At 31.7% G+C, this 25,241-nt stretch overlaps 2 protein-coding genes and 1 long non-coding RNA gene across 9 annotated transcripts; 1 reads left to right on the forward strand and 2 right to left on the reverse strand.

The window, feature by feature from the left end:
• Positions 1-612: 612 nt before the first annotated feature.
• LOC117204167 (alkylglycerol monooxygenase-like) lies at positions 613-5,268 on the reverse strand. Its single transcript, XM_033441326.1, has 9 exons — positions 5,012-5,268; positions 4,623-4,747; positions 3,770-3,921; positions 3,585-3,688; positions 2,548-2,710; positions 2,300-2,451; positions 1,744-1,878; positions 1,132-1,245; positions 613-1,037 (listed from the first exon to the last, which is right to left on the reverse strand). The coding sequence occupies exons 1-9, from the start codon at positions 5,246-5,248 to the stop codon at positions 735-737; spliced, it is 1,485 nt and encodes a 494-aa protein (XP_033297217.1). The 5' UTR covers positions 5,249-5,268; the 3' UTR covers positions 613-734.
• Positions 5,269-7,613: 2,345 nt separating this feature from the next.
• On the forward strand, positions 7,614-22,898 carry LOC117204154 (nucleolar complex protein 2 homolog). 7 transcript variants are annotated; one of them, XM_033441302.1, is made up of 14 exons: positions 7,614-7,870; positions 8,004-8,175; positions 8,934-9,172; positions 9,276-9,388; positions 9,490-9,599; positions 9,674-9,831; positions 9,912-10,136; positions 10,233-10,421; positions 10,511-10,630; positions 10,704-10,835; positions 11,077-11,292; positions 11,718-12,969; positions 15,356-15,611; positions 17,075-17,160. In XM_033441302.1, exons 2-12 carry the CDS (start codon positions 8,025-8,027, stop codon positions 12,219-12,221), a joined length of 2,157 nt encoding a protein of 718 aa, XP_033297193.1. In that variant the 5' UTR covers positions 7,614-7,870; positions 8,004-8,024; the 3' UTR covers positions 12,222-12,969; positions 15,356-15,611; positions 17,075-17,160. The 7 variants fall into 7 exon arrangements, with proteins under 7 accessions (XP_033297193.1, XP_033297194.1, XP_033297192.1 ...); XM_033441303.1 differs by having other exon boundaries at positions 8,021-8,175; positions 11,718-12,973; XM_033441301.1 differs by having other exon boundaries at positions 8,021-8,175.
• On the reverse strand, positions 18,979-25,148 carry LOC117204191. Its single transcript, XR_004487025.1, has 3 exons — positions 24,822-25,148; positions 19,291-19,424; positions 18,979-19,211 (listed from the first exon to the last, which is right to left on the reverse strand). It is a non-coding gene; the product is annotated as an uncharacterized LOC117204191 (long non-coding RNA).
• Between the last annotated feature and the right edge of the window lie 93 nt (positions 25,149-25,241).

Here is a 25,241-nt window from a genome sequence, read left to right on the forward strand (position 1 = left end):
AAAGTTGTTCAAAATGTCGATATCTGGAACATATTCGGAAATCATCGAAATCGACGAGCTGCTTCGTTAATAATTGCCAAATGTTTTCATTATGCAATGACGAAACAAGTACACTGAGTGTAAGAAAAAGTTCTATTTTTTTGTGGTTTCTATAGAATTCAAGGAACCAAGGGAACCTGTTTGAAATAAAATCGCAATGGATCGAAGATTTACAGGAGACCAATGACGTAAGTTCAGGTAGAAAACTGATTATTATAAATCAAAATTTTATAGATCTGGTTTACAATTTTTGTCATATATAACAACAGTATATATATGGTAGTATATACATGATATTTTTGATTACTATATTAATCGTATTCAAAAAGTTATGTTATTTTCTTATTGCTTGTAGAATAATTTATTCAACATTTTTATGAAACGAGCATATAATACTCTGAAATGAACGAATACTGAATACAAAAGACATTTCATTATCTATATACTTCTATATTAATTGTGAAAAAGTTTTGTAGAATTGCGAATATGCCTATGTACAGGATATAGCTAATTTTTTATTCAAACGAGGATAACTATGGATAAACCGTCACGGTCATATCAATAAATACTTAATTTCTATATTCCACGATATTTATTGTTTGTGAAATGTGTACAACAATGATATCGAATAATGTATTATTTATCACATAAATATCAATGAGACAGAATAATCGTATATAGTGTAAATACATAATTCATGTGTAAATATTTTCATCATGCTCCGTAACATTAGTTTGATTCCTATATCTTGCCACGGTTATAAAATTTGATTTTACTGTATGGAGAAAATGTAAAATCCAAATGCAAAACGAAGTTACATATACATAATAGATATATAAATTTATGGAACAATATATTTTGGAGAAACTTAAATAAATAAGGCATCGAATGAATTCCAAAATTCCAGCATATTTTGATTTATCGAATAACAAACCAATAGTGGTAAGAGCAAGCAAATTATTAATAACGATAAATCCTGATGATATGGTCCTTAAATCCTATATAGAAAAGTATTTAATATTTTAAAAATAGACGAGTACAACGTTTGAGCATATAAAGAAACAAAGATATTTAAATTATTACGATGCTCACCTGTGTTTCCTCGTATATTTGAAGATGATGATAAACAACTAGGCAAAAGTGTATAATTACGTAAATGTTTTGCCACTGCGGTATATAATTATCATATTTAATCCTAGATGTAACCTATTGGAAATAACGACAATGATATTATTACCATAAACGTGCTTTGAAATAAATGTATTTATGGTTATGAGATTCAGTGATCGTGTGGTGAAGAATACCCATAGTAAAACCAAACCGGTTTATGTGGTCTTGTTGGTGATTCAAGCTAGTACCTGTGCCATATCGGCATTCGCTGTTATATGCCAATTACATAAATCCATTAGTATTCTTAAAAGCGAATTATATATTCGTAAATATTATTTAATGATGCGTCCGAACGTTTGCAGCGAGCTCATTTTACTTTCATACAAGTACTTTCATACAATCTAATTCTCTTTCTATCGGTTGAATTATTCATAAAATATTGTTGGTAATCAGAAAATAATGCAGTGTACAACAGGAGATAGTGCTTTTTTCAAATACGTTTGTGAGTCGATTCTAATAATAACAATAACGATATGTAATACCGATGATAATGTAGTCGCAACAACGTAAAAGTGTATAAAATATAAAACTTACATTAATTTTATATTTATCCAGACCTAAGCGAGGAATACCTGGAAACCAACTAGGACCTTTCCAGATAACACCTAACTTGTCCATAAAAGTTGACATCCGTGTAATCTTTTTAAATAATTCTGCAGTGTAAAATGTCTATAACAATTCAAAATTATTATATTTTATACTAACAAATGAAATCGTTATGCTATATACGAATGTGTTACATATACTGGACCAAATATATCTGAACGTATATCGAACAAACATGCATTGCTATAAACAACATGAATTAGTATATTAGAGGCAAAATTATTGTAAATTACATATAAGCATAAATAATTTAATTTGTAATTTTCATGTCGGTGCAATTGAAAATACTCGATATACAAATTAATCTATAAATGAACGAATTAAAGTATGGATTACTACAGTTCATTAAAATGTAGATTAGCTCTGAAATCATGTCAACCGAACGCATATTTACATAACTGATTGTTAGCTTATGTAACAGAATGATCGTTCGTTTCATTAACGGTTAAACAAAGAGACATGGTCTAAACAAATATGACCTTACCTGTAAATACAGGGGATTAAAAGATTGAGCACTAACAACTAAGCCATAAATTATCTCTTCCTTTTCTTTTTCTCGCACGAATGTTCCAAATAATTTATCCCATATGATGAGAACGCCGCCGTAATTTTTGTCCAGGCAATATAAGTTGCAACCTATCCACGATATATAATAATTATAATTGATAATAATCGTAATAATGATTATTAACAATAACATTTAATATAATATAAAACCCATCTGTCCTTTACCATGATGTACACGATGATGTTTTGGTGTGTTGAATATTAACTCGAACGGTCCAAGATCATCAATGACAGTCGTGTGAATCCATAATTGATAAATTAAATTAAACTGATTATGTACGATGAAATGCGATGGCGGTATAAATAATGCAAGAGGTAAATATAACATCTGTAAACAGATTACACACATGTATCTCTATAATATAGCGTGGAATAACATTTTTGTACATTTGCACAATTGCACATTTGCATATTGTATATATATACTCGATATTTTATCTTTAGAGAAAGTTTATGCTATAACGTTATAACGTTTATGCAAGATTATTTATTTACGATTACAAAATTACGTCACATCGATAGAATATGTTTTAGATATTTCAGGAAGATGTGACTTACAAAGATGTGATTAACAGCAAAATTAAAGCATCGCGAAATCTTCGTTGAATATATCTTCACCTCCTGAACAAAAATCGTACGTTAATCTGTCTAGGACCAATTCGAAGAATCAAGCCTCTAGTAACCTCAACCTTGTTGAGAATAAATTGACTTTAAGGGAAATACTACAACTTTTCACTTTTCGATCTTCGCATTTACAGCGATTTGAGTCACGAAAATGATTGTTCAATTTCCGAAGGCACATTTAGTTCCGTAAAATCGTTGAGAAAAACAGTATCTTGACTTGTCCATCCTGCTGACTAGTGTAAAAGTGTCTACAACGATATAAGCGATATAAATGGCAAAATACACTTAACGAAAGTAAATTCGCTTTGCTTGTGTTTTTTTCTTTTTTTTTTTTTTTAGTATCACAACAATTCAGAGATCCATACCCTTTTCGGCAAAAATTTCGAGATCTTTCAATTTTGCTGCCAAATGTATCTTTGAAATCGTTTGATAAATTCTTTCGTTCATTGTTGGTTCATTTACATATAAATAAAAAAAAAACGCAATGTGTAGGCAGATATGCGAAACATCGAATTTCCTTTCTTTTTTTTCATTTCGTAGCGTGGAACATATCTGTATGTAACACGAGCGATACTTACGAAATTACACCAGTGTTGCAAGATGGATTGCCGCAGACCAACCGCGAGATTGAATTCTTCGCTGCTATGATGTACTTGATGCTGAGCCCATAAAAAGTGTATCTCTGTAAACGGGCGAGAAACACTATAAATTTGTCAAGTAGAGGATGGACAATCACACACACATGGTTGGATAGGAATTTAACCGTGGTTACTGCGGTGAACCCAATAGTAACAGAAATCCACCCCCACGGCAGTGATACACCAAGTCCATAGCGAGTTCCAAGGCAGATTCCACCAGCGACATCTCTCGTAAATTACGATGTACGCGTAATATTCGGCACCACGGAAGAGAGTACTGGAAGGTATCGTTGAAGATATTAGAGACGAATCACCCACTTCATCGTCGAGATAATTCATTTATAAAAAAGAGTCGAACTCATTTCGGTGTCATTATTAATTTGCAAAGTTTGATCGCGATTTTCGGTCGAAATATATGATGATACTTCGAATAAGACGACAGGTAATATATGTTGATGCGATTATTGGACCTAGTATTGAGAATTACTAGACCATACAAAAGCATACATCGTTTTGTACCAAGTACCGTGTCAATTAAAAATACGCATTAAGAATTTATGCCTTTTTCCGTATCTTATATCGTGCTACTATATCTACATTTAAGTAAATATGAAATTAAATTGTAAGATTACTAAAGGTTTCTGATGCCTTTTAAACTTGAATTATTCGCGTTTATCTTCAAGAATCGTATTCGATGATGTACTTGTTAACCAATAGAAATGTTTCAGATGCTGTTATCGAAAAGTTGTAAATCGGTATATTTTATATATGATAATTACGAAGAAATTTGTAATTCCTAAAACGATATACGTAACTATAACAGGACGGTTCTTTTATTACCATTGAAATCCATAAAGAAAGATTTTATTTTATCGTTGCACTTTATTTTCATGATATCGTACCAATGTTTAAAATTTGTCTTTCTTAATTGCAATGGGCGGTAATTGCGGATACATTTCAAAAGTTACCTATGCTTACCGGCTAGTTTCTTGCAATATCCATTGAGACAAGGAAGTCACTTGATCGTTCAAGCGGAATCTTTTCTTCTTAAAGGCCAGTATAATATGCTCAAATACGATAAGGACCAAAAATGGTAACCATACCTACGTATACATTTATCTTATCTTAATTGATGCAATATTTATGTTTGTTACAGTGTTATCGATAACGTATGTATCTACGTATTATTACATAAACTTCGCGATATACGAAATTTTGTCTTCTTTACCGAATACCATATTAAGATTTAACGTAAAAATATACAAAACTTACTATTCGTTGATTATATAAATAATTTTGCGGCATCAACGGTAAAAAAAAAGACGCGTTTCGCGCTTTATATTATTATAAAATATAAATATGGTTACCTGCTGCTGATAATCGGGAACTTCGTGTGGGAATTCGAAAATTGTCTCATAGGGGTTAACAAGATACCAGAGTTTCCCTGTGTGTTTTAACTGATCGATCAAATCAGCCTTGGAAATATTCATTTCGTTCGATGCTATAGTACGTTGCACTTTGATGTTCAAATAATTCCTGTTGAACGACGAAACAAAGCAAACCCAGTGAAGCGCTATAACTCCATCCGATTCTGTTTTAGTCATCGAACTGAATGCACGTATCGTTTATATATGTAAGTTCGAGCTAACCGAGGACACGTGAGTATGTACGCGCGATGTTTATTTCACGGCCGTATGTGGTAAAGGCGCGACAATGAAGATAGCATCTTATTCGAATTAAACTATGCTAAATATATCGATGGTTGCTAAAAATAAAGATTGAATGGAATTAAACTGCACTCTGCGACACGTCTTAATTTCACAACACGTCGCATCTTCATCGCAAGCTCTTCGTATTATTAACGAAGTGATCAACGAATGTTTATCTATTGGACGTTTGTGTCATCTATTGGATTGGACATCTAAAAGCGAACATTACCAATCGAGTAATGTAATTTAAACATGTATCGATTTCCTTTTTTATCGTATTCTTTGATACAAATATTGTTTTGATTTTCGTCGAAAGCTATGGTGTCGGTACATTGGTAACTACTAATTTACTGTAAGCTAATCAAACTTAATTTAATTTTAATTAATTTACAGCTTAAATTTCATTTGAATCAAATTTAAACTGTAATTAAGATCGTTGAACGTTGATTAAAAGATACACGCGGTTTAAGAGGGAAGAATTAATCGCACAAACATTTTTTGCCATATTTTCTGAAAATCATAATCGACATACAGACAATAATTAACTAATATAAGTTTACGCGCATGTTGTATATTTTGAAAACGTAACGAAAACGATAAGAGACTTTACGGATTGTTATAAATCGCTATCTTCTCTCATTTTTTCAATATTACATGGTTTTTTCGATATTACAGACAAACAATGATGTCATAAAAGATACGTTGGAAGAATTTATAAGAGTAGGAAAACGCATGATACACCACTGTATGCAAACCTTCAGCGTGTCAGACGCTGCATTGGCGGCAGACAGGGTGTTTCATAACACGCATTAATTATTCTCGCAAGAGTGGGCAAACCAATAAATTATACTACTGCCATATGCAAGATTGTTTGTACATTTCGTATGCCAAATTTAATATTTCGGTTAATTGCACATAACGAATAAGGTTACTATAAGATGTTGATATTCTCATTTTGAACTCGACTTCAAAATTGATTTTTAAACAGAAAAGGATATACGTACGTAAAATGGAATGTAAAATAGATTTACGTTCTTCAAACGGCTTTCGAAAATACATTAAAAATAATAAATTAATATTTGCTAACGTACATGTGTATCTAGTTTCTCTTAGTTTTAAATTTCAACTACATTTGTCACGTTCGTTGCAAAACAACGAAAGATTTATATCTTATAAAATATATATTTTTGAATAAATGTAACAAACTTTTGTCTTTTGCGTCAAATGAAACAACTTCTAGTCGCATTGTGAATCTTTTCTCTTATTCATTTTTCTGTTAGAGCGAGTGTCTCACAGAAGAATTTACTTAGAAAATATCCAATTGGTCTGCGTCAAGTGAATTCTTTTGTATCAAAATTTAGAGAAGCAATCGATTTTCTATAGATGTCGTTGAATTCTGTGTCCTAAACATCCATAATATCATTACGTACTTTAATCGCAATAGAAGCTCCAAGCGGCCAATCGGTTACATACTAATTTCTTAATTAACGATAACGCTGTAGATTCGATTATCTCTCCGGCAAACATTGCATATATTTTAACCACGCGGTTCTTCTATTATCTATCGTCGATACGCTTTATTTTTCAGTGTGCTATGGGAAGTGACGTCTATGAACGTCAAATTCAAGGACCGTAATGACGATATAAGAATTGTTTGTCGCTTTCTTTATTTAGTCGAATGTTTTAAAAATTATATCGTATCGATAGTATCCCCTGTTGGTGGTAATCGCGATCATGACCCTACTAATATTGTTTAGGTAATGTGCACAGCACATTGTTAATTTATTTCTTCTACAGTTTGTTACGCAATGAATTTGCTTACTACTAAGTTATTTAAGACTTCTTTTCTTTAGCAAATAATTGTTAAAATATAGGTATTTTTTCTTAAAATAGAAGAGTATATTGAGGAACGAAGCATGTTATTTGCGAACAAGATTTTACAAAATCTGTGAACATAGCGATTGCCTGAAACACATATACAGATTATAATAATGTACGACATCTTAATTATCGATATAATAATTCAAACATTTAGTAGTAAATTTTCTTAATTTTTAATTCAAATATTACGAGTTATTATAAATGCATCTGCATTAGGCGAACTCGAAAGGAATAATAATTTTACAAGTGCAAAGAGGTGATAAATAATTACTTCCCGTCCTTCGTAAAATGAATTTATTTATTTTTTCTATTGTTTATTCGTATTGAAGATGTATTATTAGATATCTCTGTTGCGATGATAATTTTAGAAAAAAGATTTTTTTGAAAAGATACCTCCTCGTCCAGTCGATAAAGATCATTGAAAGTACTTGATGATAGGGATGGTTTCTATTTTATCAACATCAAAAGTTATATCAGATACCTACAATTACCAATATTACATGTTGTGTTATTGATTTACCAAGTTATGCACGTGGGAAGTTGAAGTAATGTTTAAAACGAGCTAGAATCGTAAACATTTTAATCTAAAAACCAAAAATACCATATAACATAAATAAACAGTATTCTCATTTTCTGGTACGTATCATATATTTTATAAGAACATAATATCAAACTAAGAAAATAGAAATAGAAGTTTTATAGGTTATATTTATTGTATCAATATTATTTCTTGAAATTCATTTGTACATATGTATAAACTTATGTTTAGCTCGTTTCTGCTTGCAGTTAAATGATGAAGATAAAAAAAGAAAAATCTGTGAAGAGAAAAACAAAAAAACTTGTTACAAAGAAGAGAAAGCAATTAAAAGATGCAACTATGGATGACTTCTTTAATCAAACTTTTGAGGACGAAATAAATGGCAATGATAATAATGAACAAGGTACTAATGAATGAAAGAAACAATTAAATCAAGTAAATAGTCAACAGCGTTTTTATATCATTTTGGTTCAAAATATCCAAAATCATACATTAACCTCAAAGATACATTTGAAATTTGGGCATGGGTGAAACAATTACTTTAAAACATTCATAAATATTTTGATTTATAATTATGAATAATCCATGAAAATTAGATATATCAAAATATGTGGGATTAAAGGGAATTTAAATTTGAATTATATAAGGACGATACGTGTGTGACACGTGAATAATTTGCGTATATTAAATTATAAATATTGTGTCAATTTTTTAATAATGATTTTGCAACGATACTTTATTTTGTGGTTATGACTCTGATCGAATGTTTGTGTAAGTTAAATAACTTTAAAGAAGGAACAAGTAAAAATTTTCTGTGCTGTAGGTAATTAACTATAAAGATATAGTGTCTGTATCTTTTGTACTTAAGTATCCTTAGTAATGTGCAAAAAGAACTTTTTTTATATATGTATAACATCTCTGAAAAATATAACATACTATAATTTGGTTTAATTTTAATCATTAACATATTTTGCAACCATGTGTTATACGTACTTAGCTTTTGAAAAAGCTTATGCATTGGATATATTATAAAAAAAGGTGATATCTATAAAACATATAATATATGTAATATATAATTGAAAAAAGATATTACTTTATTTTCTTCAGAAGTCGCAAAAAATTATATTTTATTTATGCAGAATTTTATATATTATGCGATAGGTGAAAATACCTATGAAGATGATGCTGGAAGTAGCGAAAGTGACATGGATCCAGTAGAACATAAGAAGTCTTTAATGAGATTGAAGGATACAGATCCTGAGTTTTATAAATATTTAAAAGAAAATGATAAAAATCTTTTAGAATTTAATATATCAGACGAGGATGATGATATTAATAATGATGATAAATCTTCATTAAATGAATTAGATACAAAACATATACCTAGTAGTCGTTTAGAGGTATGAAAATGAAATATCTCCATATATTAATGAAACCAGAACTATTTGATATAAAAAATAAGAGGGGATAGAAAAATATTATTTTATATTTATAAAATTTCAGGTTGCTAGCGATGAGAGTGATTATGAAATGGATCAAGGTAGTGAAATAAGGGACAAACGAAAAATCACATTGAAATTATTAAAAACATGGCAAGAAGACATTCAAAAAGACAAGTACTGTCTTATATTATTAAATCATTTTATACCACTATTAATTAAACTGGTTGCATTAGTTTGTATATACGTACTATATGCGTCTGTATATAACTTTCCAGATCATCTAAAACGATTAAATGTGCTGTAGAAGCTTTCCATGCCGCATTACACACTGTAGCTGAATCTGCTGATCCACAATTATTACAATATAAAGTAGAGGGTGGTGCAGGTTGGTTTTTTTAGCATTCAATATTAATATTGAATAAATGTATTTTCTACTTCAACAATTAAAATATTTTTTAGTGTTTAATGAAGTTGTACAACTGTGTATACTGTATTTACCGGGTGCATTTAAGCGTTATTTAAAACTGACTTCGGAAACTCAACCTCAAATTCATAAGCTTAAACGGTTTGGAAAAGTAAAAAATATTCTCAAGTCATATTTAACAGATTTAATTAAGGTAAATACCATTACTACTATTTAAACATTGAGCATGGTGGATTTTAATCATTGTAGCTATATATGTGTATTTATTTATAGATTTTACAAAATGTAACGTCGTCTAATATTCTCACAATCCTTTTAAAACATTTACATCAAATGTTACCATATACACAGTCATTTTCATCATTAACTAAGCCATTATTGAAGATTTTGTTGAAATTTTGGTCAACTGGGGAAGAGTCTGTGCGTGTTGTTTCTTTTTTGAGCATATTACGTATTGCGACCAGCAATCAAGAATCTGTTTTAGAAATATTATTTAAGGTAAAAATAGAATTTTAATACTATATTGGTATTTATAATATATATAATAAAAATATAGCGAGGTACAGTTAACATTTTTAAATTAATATGTTGCAGACGATGTATGTAAAATATGTTGAAAATTCTAAATTTGTGTCCCTCACAACTTTACCTGCAATAAATTTTATGAGACATTCTTTAGTTGAAATATATCTGCTTGATAGTAATTTAGCTTACAATCACGCTTTCTTATATATTAGACAGCTAGCTATTCATTTAAGAAATGCTATGACTTTAAAAAAAAAGGTAATAATATTTACAGTAAAATACTATATATACTTTTCTGTTAATATTATGTTTTATTAATAAATCAATCTATATCTAATGCATTGCAGGAACATTTTCAAGCTGTGTACAATTGGCAGTACATAAATTCATTGAGATTCTGGTCAGAATTGATAAATTTATCAAAAAGTGATTCCATGTTACATTCACTTTTATATCCTCTTGTACAAGTGTGTATTCTTATTTTCAATGTTATAATTTTTTTTATCAATCAAGTATTTAACATGTATTATGTATTTACAGATTATCATAGGAACTATCAAAGTAATACCAACGCCACAATATTATCCCCTGAGATTTCACTGTTTACAAATGTTAATAGATATTTCTAGAGAAACTGGAAAATTTATACCTGTATTACCATTTTTATTAGAGGTATGATGTGTTAAAGTATTTTGTCAGAAAAGATGAAAAATAATTTTAGGAATCAATTGTATTATTTTGATAAATAATGCAAATATTTAGTTGGAAGCACTAATTTCATCGTTTAACAAAAACATTTTCCATTTTTTTCATTTAAAACCCTTATTTAAATGTATATGAATCCATTTATAATTGACGTCACTATAACAATATTTAAATCTTTTGTATATTATAAGATTCTTTATGTTTGCAGATATTAAATTCCTACGATTTTAATAAGAAACATAAGGCAGTATCAATGAAGCCAATACCCTTCATTTGTATCTTAAGGATGTCCAAATCCCAATTACAAGAAAATGGTTTTAAAGACAATATTATTGATTCAATATATAAGCTTATCTTAGAGAATGCTGCTAAAGATAGTCATACAGTATATTTTCCTGATTTATATATACCATGTATTATACAGGTAAGTCAATTATTTATATTTGAATAGATGGTATAATTAAATAAACGAAATTATACTATTATACTATAAATAAACTAAAATTAATATTGTCCGGTGTTAATTATGGATGTTTCATTTAATGAAGTGATAAAGTATAATTGTAGTATGTATACTATATACATAGTAGATAATGAAGATATTAAAAGCTTAAAGCACTGATTTGATACTCATATTGAAATTTAAGAATTACATATACACAACATGGTAATATTCATAAACATTTCAGAACTCAATAGTACGTACTGTATCTATATATTCTTATTTTTATCGAATGAACGTTGACAGTATTAATGTTAATTCACTCGTTATAATCGAACTTTTTTCATATTAATGCAAATATGACACTTCGAACGGAAATTTTACACGCTTACTCGTTTTGTTTCTAGCTAAAGGCATTTTTAAAGAAATGTCACATAGCAAACTATTGTAGAAAAATGAAACAGCTGTTAGATAAAATTGCGGAAAACAGGAAATATATCGAAACAGAACGTAATAAAACCGCAATTGATTTAAAAAATATGCAGGAGATAACGAACTGGGAGAACAAGATAAAAGTGCAAGGTACATCGTTATCGAAATTCTATGAATCTTGGATAAAAATCCACCAATCTCAGAAACTTAAACTACTTACGAAGAACGAAGATATCGCTGAATATAGTTTACCAACTATCAGAAAATTAAAGAAAGGCATAGAAGATAAAGAAGAAAGCAGCGATGAGAGTGAATTTGATATGAGGATAAAATCCGATGAGAGAAAGTCTGATGAAGATGAGAAACATTCTAGACCAAAAAGGAAAAAGCTGAAAGTTAGCAAAGCCATTAAGGATATTGACCTACCTAAAGAAAATACAGATATCGTGCAAGATATCAATAGTGACGATTGGGATTAAATGTAATTAATTTTACATGTATATGACAATAAATAGATATCAGTTTTAATTTTATAAACGAAGTAATATTTTTTCAGAATTCAATGTATCGTATAATAAATGTTCTTATAGTTCTAAATAACGAAAAAAAAATTACGTGATTATTAATCTAAAGTTAACAACAATATACTTTTATTAATTTAAATGCGTATTATTCCAAAGATATATTTCAATCTTCTAGGTATAAATTTTATTACGAGATAGATATTTGACGTTTAACATACGGCCGTTTCAAATAGAAAAACAGATTATCATTTATCCGAGATATCTCTCGTCAGGCAATTTTTCGGCTTCTATCGTTTATTGCATATCGATAACGTTTATTATGATAAAGTGATAAAGTTGTTTAAGAGAAATTGTGACGGTATTGAATAGGTGCTATAACTTATGTGGTGTACAGCAACAGCCACTGATTTCTAAGGTGTCGCTTTCTGATAGTCTATTTTTACCGAAGACGACTCAAGGCAGTCGGGAAGTTGGTATAGCGACGGCTAGGCGCTATTATAAAGCATCCTGTGCTTATGCAGTAATTCATTCAAGTGAACGTTACAGATAAGAAAAAAAAATTTGAAGGAAGAAGAATCATAGTGTTTCGATTGTTAAGAAACAAAGGTAGAAGCGACGAGGGAAGCTTGACCAAGCATCGAGCTTGTCCTTCGAACGATTGAGCATTTGGGCGACTCCATTGGAAGAGGATTCGGTTACGTATGTAGGTGAATCGAAAAAAAAGCAAATGTTTATCGAACGATGTAGCTGGAGCGTGAAATTTTCCGTCACGTTTGCAAGAAATTTATGATAATCTGTTTGATATAAAAATAAATATCTGTTCCGCGTTCGGTTTCTTTGCCATAAGTCTCGGGCATGAATGAGCCAGTACCGGACGATGCTGGTGACCGCTAGCCACTAAGTGCCGCGCTGACGAAGTTGCCGCGGTTGTGTGTGCCTAACCGGCCAAGTCCGTGCGTGCCAGGGAACATTTTGTAAGATGCGATTTTGTCTTTCATGGCGAGGGAGCCTTCGTCGTGAGATTCGTTCACTTTCCGTACAGTCCACTTCGTTCGGAGTATAGTACGCTCGCGGGTTACGTAAATTCGCAAAAGAATTGTCGCGAAAAGGGAAACCGCCTCAAGATAAGGAGGAAAGGAACGAGCGAACTGTGCATAGATCGTCGAAATGAGGAGGGCACCGTTCGATAAGTAAATTTTCATTTCCTTCTTTCTTTTCGAAAGGCAATTAGGAAGAAATAGAAAATTAGCGAGAAAAAAAGTTTCTCATCGCGTTCTTACTTTTTGTGAAAGTTTTGGGTTATATCCTGCGACGGAAATGTAATTTCAGACAAACTGTGCTTAATCGTGCGATGCTTCGATGATTAAACAGGCAACGTATCGCTTGAGACCCTTCTTTGGAGTCTTTAAAGTCTGAAGTATACGGAATTTTAAATAATATCACTTTAAATATCAATGGTTAACGTCAACCGTTGGTAAATTTCTTTATATTCCTAAGGATAGTGGAAAAATATTTTAATTACATAATATTAAGAAACGATAAGTAATATCGTTAATCGTAGAAAATTTGTTCTTCACATATAATTGACAATAAAAAATTCTTTGAATTGAACATTAGCATTATTTTCGATCGGTGGGGATATTCCCTTCGATAATTCGTTCAGTTTTAAAACACTCGAACTTCTGCCGAATAATCTATTTAAAGCAACAGATCGATCGCGTTATTCGTAGTTAGAATGTTAACACGGTAATATTATTTTAAGTTATAAAAGACGTTAAATTGGAAAAATTTTCTATAGCGTCTCAAATACATTTTTACATGTTTCCGAAGGAATTACCATCTGACGTTAATTGAGAATAATTCGTGTTATAGGTTTTATAGAAATACAGTAATTCGTTTTAATTATTTCCTATCGTATCGATATTGTAAAAAAATACAAGTCGGAATTAAAATTATGCAGTATTATTCAAACACGAAATATAATAAAAGTTCGACGATAAATGAAACAATCGAACGGAAGTACTTTATCGGTCATTCGTTAATATTAATAAATTCTAATTAACATTTATATTTACGAAAGCAGCGTTGATAAAACTATTTTTCTTACGACTAAATTATCTACAATCTTCTACTAACAACTTTCTTTCGACTCTTACCTTATATTTTATACTACGATATTTGAGCTTTTATAAATATTAATTGATTCACTTCTTCTAAGTTTACAATTAGTCTTGATTTGTCTAAATATTTTTTCGATTAACTTGCTTTCTAATAAATACAGCACTGGTAGTATACCCCGAACGCAAACGCTCGAACTGTTACTGCGTATTACGTTACAACAGATAAATTTAGCATTTCTTTTGCACAGAACCTTATTGTACCGCTGCCAATACTGCAACGCGGAATTAATTGGCTGCTTGGAAGAGAACCAATTTCCTTCGATAAGAAATCGGATTTATCCGATGTCATATATATATATATATACATCGGATTTGTTGTCGATACTTTTTTTTACATTTGTATACTTAATTTCTTGAAAGACGTTTCGTGCAAATAATATCATTTACGAGATGAATTCTCGTTGAATCTTGCACAGTTTCGCTTTTCTTTCTTCTTTTATAAATACGTATTACGCATAATTTTACTAACTGTACGCTGTGTCTTGATTAATCGGAACCATCGAGCCGATCTTTGTACTAAAATATTTTAAGTTAAGTAACATTTCAAGTAGAAAGTGCTATTACGTTCGTTTTAAACATACGTACAAATTATATACTGTGGTATTTATGATTTGTATAATCTTTTATACGTTATTATATTTCTCAATTGTCAAAATAATATCATTTAAAATTTACGTTACCACTCGTTATGGGAAAAAAAACGATTGTTTATTTCGTACCAGAAATGAAGCTTTAAAATTTAATTTCCATTTGACAGTGAAACTACGTCAAAAGTAGTTACGATAGTAATATCAATATATTTTCTATTCTATTGATTTTCAAAGATCGATTTATTATATGAAAGCAAAGTATATAGCGAAGATTGAACGGTTTGCGCGAAAACAGACTAAACAGTTACCATTTCGGCAGACACAATAACACGAAGCGGAACGTTTTGAGCAACACGTACAGTTCGTACAGAGTCGTGTCTGAAAATTCAAAGGATGCAGAGCACCAGTACAGTGTGAATTACGGTAATTTACAAGGAAACAATTACCTGCAACGAAGCGTCTCCGCGGACAATGTTGTAATACGTTCCCGTGGTTTTAAGCCCTCTGATAGGCACGATCCTGTGAAGAGGAACTTTCTCGAGCATCTTACTTCGAAAATACTGCATTTCGATATGGTGAGTATGTATATTGTATTTACCTTATGATCACTGAAACTAAGTCTTTGGTATGTTTGCACCACGGATAAGATTCTTAAGACTAATAATAGCAATTAATATTTGATTCTTTAAATATGAATTAGCTTCGTGTTAAGCACAGCGATGATAAGCGATACATTTACAAATATTTACGTTGAATTCTCTTTCTCCTCTGTTCCTCGTTCTTTCTCTATTACAAAGGTACGTTACTTAACGCCGTTTTAGTAATTCAGTTTAGGAAACAAATCATTTACATTTTACCATTGACAAATTACGTTTTATGCCTTGATCACAAAAGCAATCAAGATTTTACGACTCATAAATTGCCCTATTTAATGTAAAATTAAACTAGAATTTTTCGGAAAGTTTATTTATTTAGAATTAAGAATATTCATTTGTTATTTAAACAGACGCGTTTGTCTCTTTATACTCACTTTGTGTTCACTTTATATTCACTTTATTTTGTATTACAAAACATGATCGCCCAACGATTAACATTTCAAGATAAACGAGATTCTTTCGTACTTGCGAGACATTTGATGCTTACTTTTCCGGATAATATTTATACATGTATATATACGTACTATTTAGTGAATATGGAATTAACCTATAATAACTTTGTGACCGTGGCTCTGTAAACTTGCCCAGTTTGTATTCGTCAGCTTGTTTACATGCATTTTATCTCTTTAAAATTACTCTATTACAAATGCAGTTCGTTTCATCGGATATGTACGTTTTAAGATGCGTAACTCTGGATTAACGAATATACAATATATATACATATATGTAGTTTCATTTAGACTATTAAAATTACAAATAATTAATTAATCTCTTGCAAAGGAATAACTCTATGTATCAAACTTTAGTTGTAATATTTCTAAATGTAATATCATTCACTCTTATAAATTTTGATACTAATCATACATTTTATTATACATATATTCAAAGTATTAATTTCTTATGGGTAACCTTTATTAAAATATTATATGAAATACATATTAATATAGAATAACCGCGCTAAAGTAAGAATTGTGAAAACAATAATATGTGTACTATGCAAAAATCTGTTTGCAACAAGGTTTCACGGAAAATGCCAAGAATGCATTCACTTAGCTAAAACGCATTCAACTGTCAACAATGTGAAGTTTCTATTAAATAGGCGGGACAGAAATTTAAAGTAGGAAAAGCGAACGTTTGCTTTCGTTGTAATTTATTCGATATAATCTGATGATAAGAATTCCAAACAATTAGCGATCTCTATACTAACACAGATCTATATACTAACATACTATATATATATAATACTATTGTAATGTATTATACTGTACGTTACTCTTATTGTATTTATATATTCCCCAGTACTTTTTAAACCATTTTTAGATTTATATAAACTTTTTTATTTTTCAATATTTTTATTAAACCGACTTACTTTTATTTCGAAGGAGAGCAATGGAAGTACACCGGTCAATTTGCAGAAATTACTCACACCCGCCGCAGATTCTCAGGGAATTATGCAATCCAAAAATAGTAAGTTGCCAAAAAGATACAAAATATTCGTATATTACATTTTAACAGATAACGTTTATACTGTACATAATATCTTTAAGTCGTCGTGTTATAATCGATAATAAATATACAAAATTTTCTGCACGTAGGAAAAATGTTTGCGTCTTCGTATTTTTATGCACCGTCGCATCCGACAGTTGAGGATCAAGTTGAGCTCGCCCGACGAATTTCGCATTCGTTGAGCGATGTAAAAAATATGAAAAGTAAAGGTCAATCTATGTATGTGAACAGAAAAAAACGATCGGTCAAATGGATCCACGACGGCAATGGTAAGTACGTGTATACTGTACGTATATGCGTGTAACGATTGATAAGTTGAATTTGATGAACAACACCCCCTTTCAGCCCACACCTATGCGCGATACGTTGCGAATATCTATAAATCTTATTAAAATTTGTTTCAATTGTCTAAATCGATGAATTACAGGTGTAGAAGACGCAGAAGAGCCTTTGATACCTGTTCATAGAGTAAGTGGTGTGTGTTCGAAATTGCAGTGCGTATTTTTACATACATACTTTTCGTGACGTTTATGATGAAATAACAAACGTCATTTCGATAGATATATCAGCTAAATACGTATATACCTCGAATATTTGTTACTCGCTGTGTGATCAATAAATTCTTACATTTCAGAAACGTAAAAAATTGCGTTGCACATTCGGTGATCTAAAAACGTGAAAAACAACAAAGTAACTTCCATTTGGTTTCTGTAGCTTGGCAAATCCACCGTACAAATATATAGTATTCAATACAAATTTAAAGATTGTATTGAATTGCTTAAATTTATCTTTAGCGCGGTTGACTTTATACCTACTTGATTAATGCGGAATTTCTTTCACGTAAAAAATTAACAGACGTATATCTGTCGAGAGATCAACTTTCTTGTTTGTAATATTTCTACAACTCTGTTTATGTGACATGTAATTTTACGAATATTTACTGTAAATTGTGTTTGAAATATCTATCAAAATGAAACTGTTTAGCGAGATGTAGATATGCAAGGGAACGCTCGTTTCTACGGTTTCGATATATTCCTTGCAAAAGTATTCCTTTCTGTTTTTTCTCATTAACAAACTGAAATCATATATGTATATGTGTACCATAATATCATTGTACTCGCTGATATATCAATACTGTGCACAACTGTACCTAATTGAAAATGTTGTTTCGATAGGAGAAAATTCCTCTGAAATGCATGATGAACCCACATGGAAAAGTGTTGGATATACACGGTATTCAAGCTTTGGGAGAGGAAGTGAATATCGAACCAGTACCGAAGAACCCTGAGAAACTCTTTGATATCGTTCGCGATTTAAACAATCAAAGAGGCCGTGGTAATTTACACGTATTAACGGTTTTATATCGTTAGATCTGTCCGAATCAATGATATTCTATTACGCTTTCGAAGAAACATCGTTTTTCAATGTGTATAATCGATTTACAGGTGCTGAAATATTTGCGAAACGTAGGAAAAGATCTGAAAAATGGGTCGTAGACAAAGATCAACCACAGATACCGAGCACTCCTGGTATGCCGAAAATGTATCCGGGTAAACCGGTAAGGTTTATACTTTTGCAAACAACATAGCGCGTTAAAATAAACGAAACAGACGTTAAACGAAATTGAATTTCAATTAATAGGAGATGAATGGCAGTTCGAAGTTTACAACTCTACCTCCTCTTACATCTATAGTACCTGAGCCAGCCGTTGAAAAATCATTTTATAATCCTTTTACCGTGGATTTGTCTTTAGATGATACAAATCCACCTGCAACAGGTACGCAACTTTCGAACAAAGATATATCTTCTTTATTCTACTACGCAATCTAGTTGGCTCGTTTCTATTTGGCAACGCTCCACGCTATTTTCTCGTTTGTTCGAATTGTTTTCGCATCATGAGCAAATATCTAACAATTTCCAAGGACTTAAGTTCGAGGTAAACTACTTCGTATCTATTTCTGGTCTGTCTAAGCTCTTCTACTCTCTCAATCTTGCTTTACTTTCCATGCAATTCTACAGATTAAATTACGATATAGCCGACTAAAAAAACTCGTTCTAAGACATTAAAACGATCAACGTGTTCTGTACATACCTGCGAGTCGATGTTAGACGCGTCTGCTTGAGATTTGTCTAAGGTTCAACAACCTGGATGACTTCAATTGGCAAACGACATCGATGTTATTCAATCGATGCGAAACTACCGCCGCGTTCTTTTTAGTTGTATATCTAAAATAAACAACTATTTGTACATCGGTGCCAACCGATCGAAGCTAACTAGACGCGGGTTAAAGCGCGTTTACGCTCAATTTTCCTAAACTTTTCTAAGCGGTTATAGTTACGTGTCAAACGATTGATTCTCGGTAACGTTAAGGCGTCGAATCTAATTAACCGAAAATGTCTTAGAAATCGAAAAACGAAGCAGAGTTTTGTACGTTTTAACCATCAGAGTTTCCTGCAAACGTTCCAGGCCGAAATCAATATCGATGTAACGGTAAAGAGTGCAACCACCAGACCGAAGTGAAAAAGATTTATCTGAGAGAAGTAGCCGTTGGCACTGACAATGACTTCCCTCTTGACAAATCTCGATCGTCGATAGTTGAGAAATCACGTCGAATCACTTTCGAACCTGATACCGAACAACGTAACATCTATCACGGCAGGAATAGCGTTAACGAGAATACATCATCGATCGCTACTAACAGACGCAATCACAATTATAGCAAAGCTTCGCTGAATAAATCTAATTTTTCTAACACGCAGCACGCTACTAACAAAGAGATGAAAAATTATATGAAAGAACAACGGATCACAGAGTGTGTGAAGAGCACGATTAGCGACAAGGGCAAGTTCGTGGATAATCGGCAAGAAATCGATAACGAAGAGAGCGAGTACACGCCGGTTCCGGTCAAACAGTTGATACAAGAGTTCGAGAAAACATGTAGACCGATTCTGCAATACAAACAATTCAGTCCGAAGGTTATCCCAATTATACGACAATCTCCTCTCGATAACGATATAACGCGATTTTTTGAGACGCAAAATTCCGTTAAATACAACAACGAGGAAGAACATAGGAGGTGAGATAAAATGCCATTTAAATTTCGATGCTCTTTCCTTTTATTTCCTGTACAACGTTTTCTTTTCGATTCGCGCGTTATGTGCTTTCTTGGTATCTTTGAACTTGATGCCATTCTCATCGTTTTAATCGTTCTTGTAATATCTCACATTGAAATATGATTGCACACATGTATGCGTAAAAATAAGCAAATGCTTGCAAGCATCAAGTATAAGTAAAATACTACATTTATACTATTTATGCATAATGTTCTACCAGTAGTAAATTACCAATCTGTTCAAAGGTATAAGCGATTCTCAATTCTTTAATTTAATTTTGTTCTATCGGAATAGAGTTTCACTTATTGAATTTTAACTGAACATTGGTCGCACGGAATTGCAATATCATTTTAATTGATTACAACGCAGAATAACCGAGCGACAAAGATACAAGGAACTCGTAAAGCTTCAAGACCACTGTAACAATGGTTACGTGTCTACCGATGATACAGAATACACGACCGACGAAACCGACTCCCAGATGAACGATTACAGCGAAGAAATAATCTACCGAGAAAAATCGGAGTCCTCGAGTATGATGAACGGCGATCAAGAATATTCGTCGACGTATCGCGAAGAGTGTTCCAGTCGACGTCGATCTGTTACTTCCGAGGAAGTAGAAAACTTCTGCAACAACGGTGACGGGAAATTTGTGAATACAGAGTCGGAAGTGCCTGTGGAAGCGAAGTCGTTGTTACTCTCGATGATAGCTTCCCAAGAAGATATTTTGGAAACTATTAAGCACTTGCGCAGCACACCTGTTCTCGACAACTTATTGCATGGCGTTTCGCCGGACTGTAAATTCACTGACATCTGTTCGGATGTAGGCAAGTTTAACTCGCATGCGCTTCTACTTTCTTGTAACAACTAACTATTTACATTTTACGCCTGTTTCACGAATATTCATCCTTGGGCTACCAACGCTAGATAAAATATTATCCCGGGCAGTAAATAGCGAATAGCCAGTTTTACTTTAGATCGTACATGTAATTGTAAAAGTGGAATATTTTATTTGTCGAGGAAAGCTTTTTAGAATAGCGTTTAAAGCTTGTGTTCTATCCGAAGGATACTAAAAATATCGGGGCTTTATTTCAAAGTATTTCATTAATTCTAGTTTATTCTCTATCCATTCACGGGCAATGAATATTTGTATTATCTCTGGAAATATCAATGTACTATCTTTGTTAGTGTAAATGTTTTTTCAGTTTCTTGGTATTTGACTCGTGGAAAAATCCAATGGCGATATTGCTGACAGCGATCGAAAAGAATATCGAAAAGTTTTGCCTCCGCTTGAATGAAAGGAACGAACGTGAGGACACGTCTTGACGAAACAACAGTGAAAAGAAACTCTTAGTTTTTACTTTTGAAGTTACATATCTTCCTTCGCGGCAAACTCCGCCTGTTCGTCACAGCTGAAACGCGAATCTTTCAAGTGTTGTTTTAGTTTCGAAAACTGAAAATCATTAGGTGCCAAGTCTTGACTGTATGGTACACGCGGAACCACTGAAAAACCAAAGCGTTGAATTGCATCTTTTGTCGTTACACTCATTCACATCGAACACGCATTCCCATCGAGATAAACTAACAAAAATGCTTAATAATGCACATGCCAGCACAGCTACGACGAGGTGGAGATATCGTACGATTAGAAAGAAGTTGTTTTATCTGGATTCTGAAACATCACAACGGAGGCAAAACTTTGTTAGTCTGCCCTCGTGTATAGTTCAAACTGCTCCGTAGTTACATGTTTGGTACAAAAGCGATCGAAGAGGAATGTATAATTTTTGTAAATTTAATCTATTCATTTTCAGGTAAAAAGCTTTACGAAAGTGATACCTATACAGGACCAAAACTCGCTAGCGTTCACAACTTAGCCAATTATAATACGGCACCTCGAGGCTGGGATCAGTCATTGACATATTACCGGCCGATTAAATTTGAGAAACCGCAAGAAATTGTTTATTCTGATTTTTAGTGATAACTTGAATAATTACGACGTTATATAGACGGGTACGTATCAACTTTACAACTTAAATTCCAATTTTATTTAAAGGGGCAGCTAATTTTTAATTCAGAGAGTCTAACTGAAAATTATTTTCTTTTTTACAGAAAGCAAACATACAAAGATTGCAGAACTGATTTTCAAATTTCGCGTTACACATCATTTGAACTTTTTTCCCTTGTTTATAACGAAGTTACTGTTTCTTTTCATTTTTTCTTTTTTCCTTTTTTCGTTTTTGATTTTGTCAGATGCAAGATAACGTTGATGAAAATGATTGTCGTAAATAATGAAGGAAATTCTGCACTAGAAAATTGTGCGGTACAGACATATTACATACATATATATATATGTGTGTGTGTATATATATATTATATAATATATTGTGTATGATATATTATATAAAAATATATATATATATACACATATATATATGAGTATCTTGAAGCTTCGTTTTGCTTGATATAGCTATACATACATATATATGTCCCATTATTCAGATGTTGATCCTTATTTATGCTTCCAGCAGTGTTATTGCATTTTACTTTATAATATTGCGTAAATAAATGTTGTTTTCATAACAGTAAGGTGTATTTTGAATATTTCACATACTTTTTTTCGACAACGATTTGTAATTTTGAAAAATCTCAAATACCTTGTATTACTTTCTAATTATTTGATCAACCGACTGTTATAATAAAATTATTTTGTACAAGATTTTCTGCGTTTTGTCTAACTACGTTTTTCATTAACATATGAGAATACCGAATAATACGAGATTATCGTAGTTGTAATGATAAAGTAGGTAAATTCTGTTTCAGGAATCAAAGAAGATTTCTCATAGTTTCTGCATTAGTTTTCGATTATCTTCTTATACGAACGAGTATACGATTCTTTTGTTTTACTGCGAGTTGATTGACTTTTCTGATCTTATTCCCATTCGACGTATTCTTGCGAAGACCAAGTTTATAACGTTCTTATTAATTTTATAATTTGAAGAAGCAAAGATATTTCGTTTACACGTACTTGGCTAACCTAAAAATTCCGAGTCAAATAATTTTTCTAATAAATCGATACGAGTTTGTCGATTACATTCATCTTTATTTCACTGTTTGCTTTAATCGAAATGTCAATGAGTAGAGAAATCGATGGACGTGTCACTGTAAGGTATATTTTGGTAAATATCGTAAGTTTCACAGTCGCGTTTACATCGATAACAAAATTTCAACTACTTGTTATTGTTTAAACGTAATGTTATGAAATTCTGATTTTCTTGTTTAAATATCTAACGTCCTGTAATTTTTATCGATACCATTGATAACGCATATATAGTGTATCATAGAATTGTATGCTCGTTGTAACGATAGCTACGCTGATTTTTGCATAAGTGCAATTGGGACGAACGTTACTGGTAACGCTGCAATTAATTATAGTACTATTTATAACATTTATTATTGACAGCATGCATGTATCTGAAAGATAAGATACACGTATAGCGATACATTTAAATTTATTCCTATACACGTATAAAATTGTTTATTCTTAATACGGGAAATTTTATAAGAGTCGTAAGATACCGAAAAATATGACAAGACGAAGAAACAGAACATCAAAATTGACTAAATTTGAAGCGTAAATTCATATACGTAGTAATAAATATGTACGTATATAGTACCATTTCCACTCAGCTTTTCTAGATCGTGTTGTTACTGCTTACTATGGTAATTTTACAATTTTTGTCCCCCTTTTATCTCGCTGATCTACATACAGTAAGTTGTTTCTAGTACATTTGCACAATTGTACGCCAATGGCAATGAACGAAGCAAAGTTTTCAAGTTTTAATTAATTTTGCAAAAAGGAGTAAGCTACTAAGGAGTTGAAAAATCCGTGGTACCAATATTAAGACTCGAAATAACATATTGTACTGCAGAACACTTTATTATCTATTATATATATGTATTATATATATTATATTTATGTTTATCTTTATCCTCGTGGATTAGATCTGTTGGTCGTTATTACATTAAATATTGTTAGATAACGAAACACGATATGATATGTATGCGCGATGCGAATCTATAATTTTCAAACGAAGACGAACACTTAATCGAACACGAAAATATTCTGTTTATCGTTCTTTAGCTAGTAAACACTTGAAGCATCCACGACTTTTATATGACAGATTATTTGTACTTCACTTTTTTCATAATAACTATATACCATTCCTTTATGGGGATAAAACAACGTAGAACTAAAATATCCAACAACGGATACTAAATATGCCGCGTTATATTCACGGGTATAATGAAAAGTATCGTTTAAGAGGCAACGCGATTACAGGAAAATAACTTATGGATAACCGAAAAGAAAATTCTAGAAACCACAACTTGGAAATGTTCTTTTCAATCTAAAATTACGCGTACTTCGATATTTATGCACTCGTAGCACCACTCGTGGTACACTCATGCACCAGACAAGCAACTTATTGTACGAATCAAACAAGTACTTACGGTATTTGTACGCTTGCATGGTAAAAGAGATTTCTTCTTTGAATACTTGTTAAACACTAGCAACAAGTTTCCTTGCAACATTTCTATTACAATAAACGATTACATTGTACTTTCTTAACGTAATAAAGCATATAGAAATAGCACTTGAACGAATCTTTCGTTCCGTGAATCGATCCGACTGCGAACAAAGTTTACTTTACATTATATTGATATAGAACTGTATTGCGCTCCTGCATCATTTATTTATTGCTACGTAAACGTAACACAGATAGTAGCTGGAAAAGCTGAGACTCGTTGGATATTTTCGTTGTTTTATATGTGTGTAGAAGCCGGCAAACGATCGGCAGTAGCAGACTATGTATCTCGTATGTTTGACGCAATCGCAGTAACGGCAGCGTAGAGAAACGATATAAATAGAAG

Source organism: Bombus bifarius, unplaced genomic scaffold (assembly GCF_011952205.1).
Source record: "Bombus bifarius isolate JDL3187 unplaced genomic scaffold, Bbif_JDL3187 scf7180000007977, whole genome shotgun sequence".
NCBI lineage: Eukaryota > Metazoa > Arthropoda > Insecta > Hymenoptera > Apidae > Bombus > Bombus bifarius.

Coding starts and splice junctions, on each gene's coding strand:
- LOC117204154 (XM_033441300.1), top strand. CDS start 13,434: ATGAGGAGGGCACCGTTCGATAA. Junction 15,612..17,074: donor AAATACTGCATTTCGATATG/GTGAGTATGTAT, acceptor TTTATTTCGAAG/GAGAGCAATGGAAGTACACC. Junction 18,534..18,643: donor AAACAATCAAAGAGGCCGTG/GTAATTTACACG, acceptor ATCGATTTACAG/GTGCTGAAATATTTGCGAAA.
- LOC117204167 (XM_033441326.1), bottom strand. CDS start 5,248: ATGACTAAAACAGAATCGGATGGAGTTATAGCGCTTCACTGGGTTTGC. Junction 3,689..3,769: donor GGTTCACCGCAGTAACCACG/GTTAAATTCCTA, acceptor GCCCGTTTACAG/AGATACACTTTTTATGGGCT. Junction 1,038..1,131: donor AAATATACGAGGAAACACAG/GTGAGCATCGTA, acceptor TTTTCTATATAG/GATTTAAGGACCATATCATC.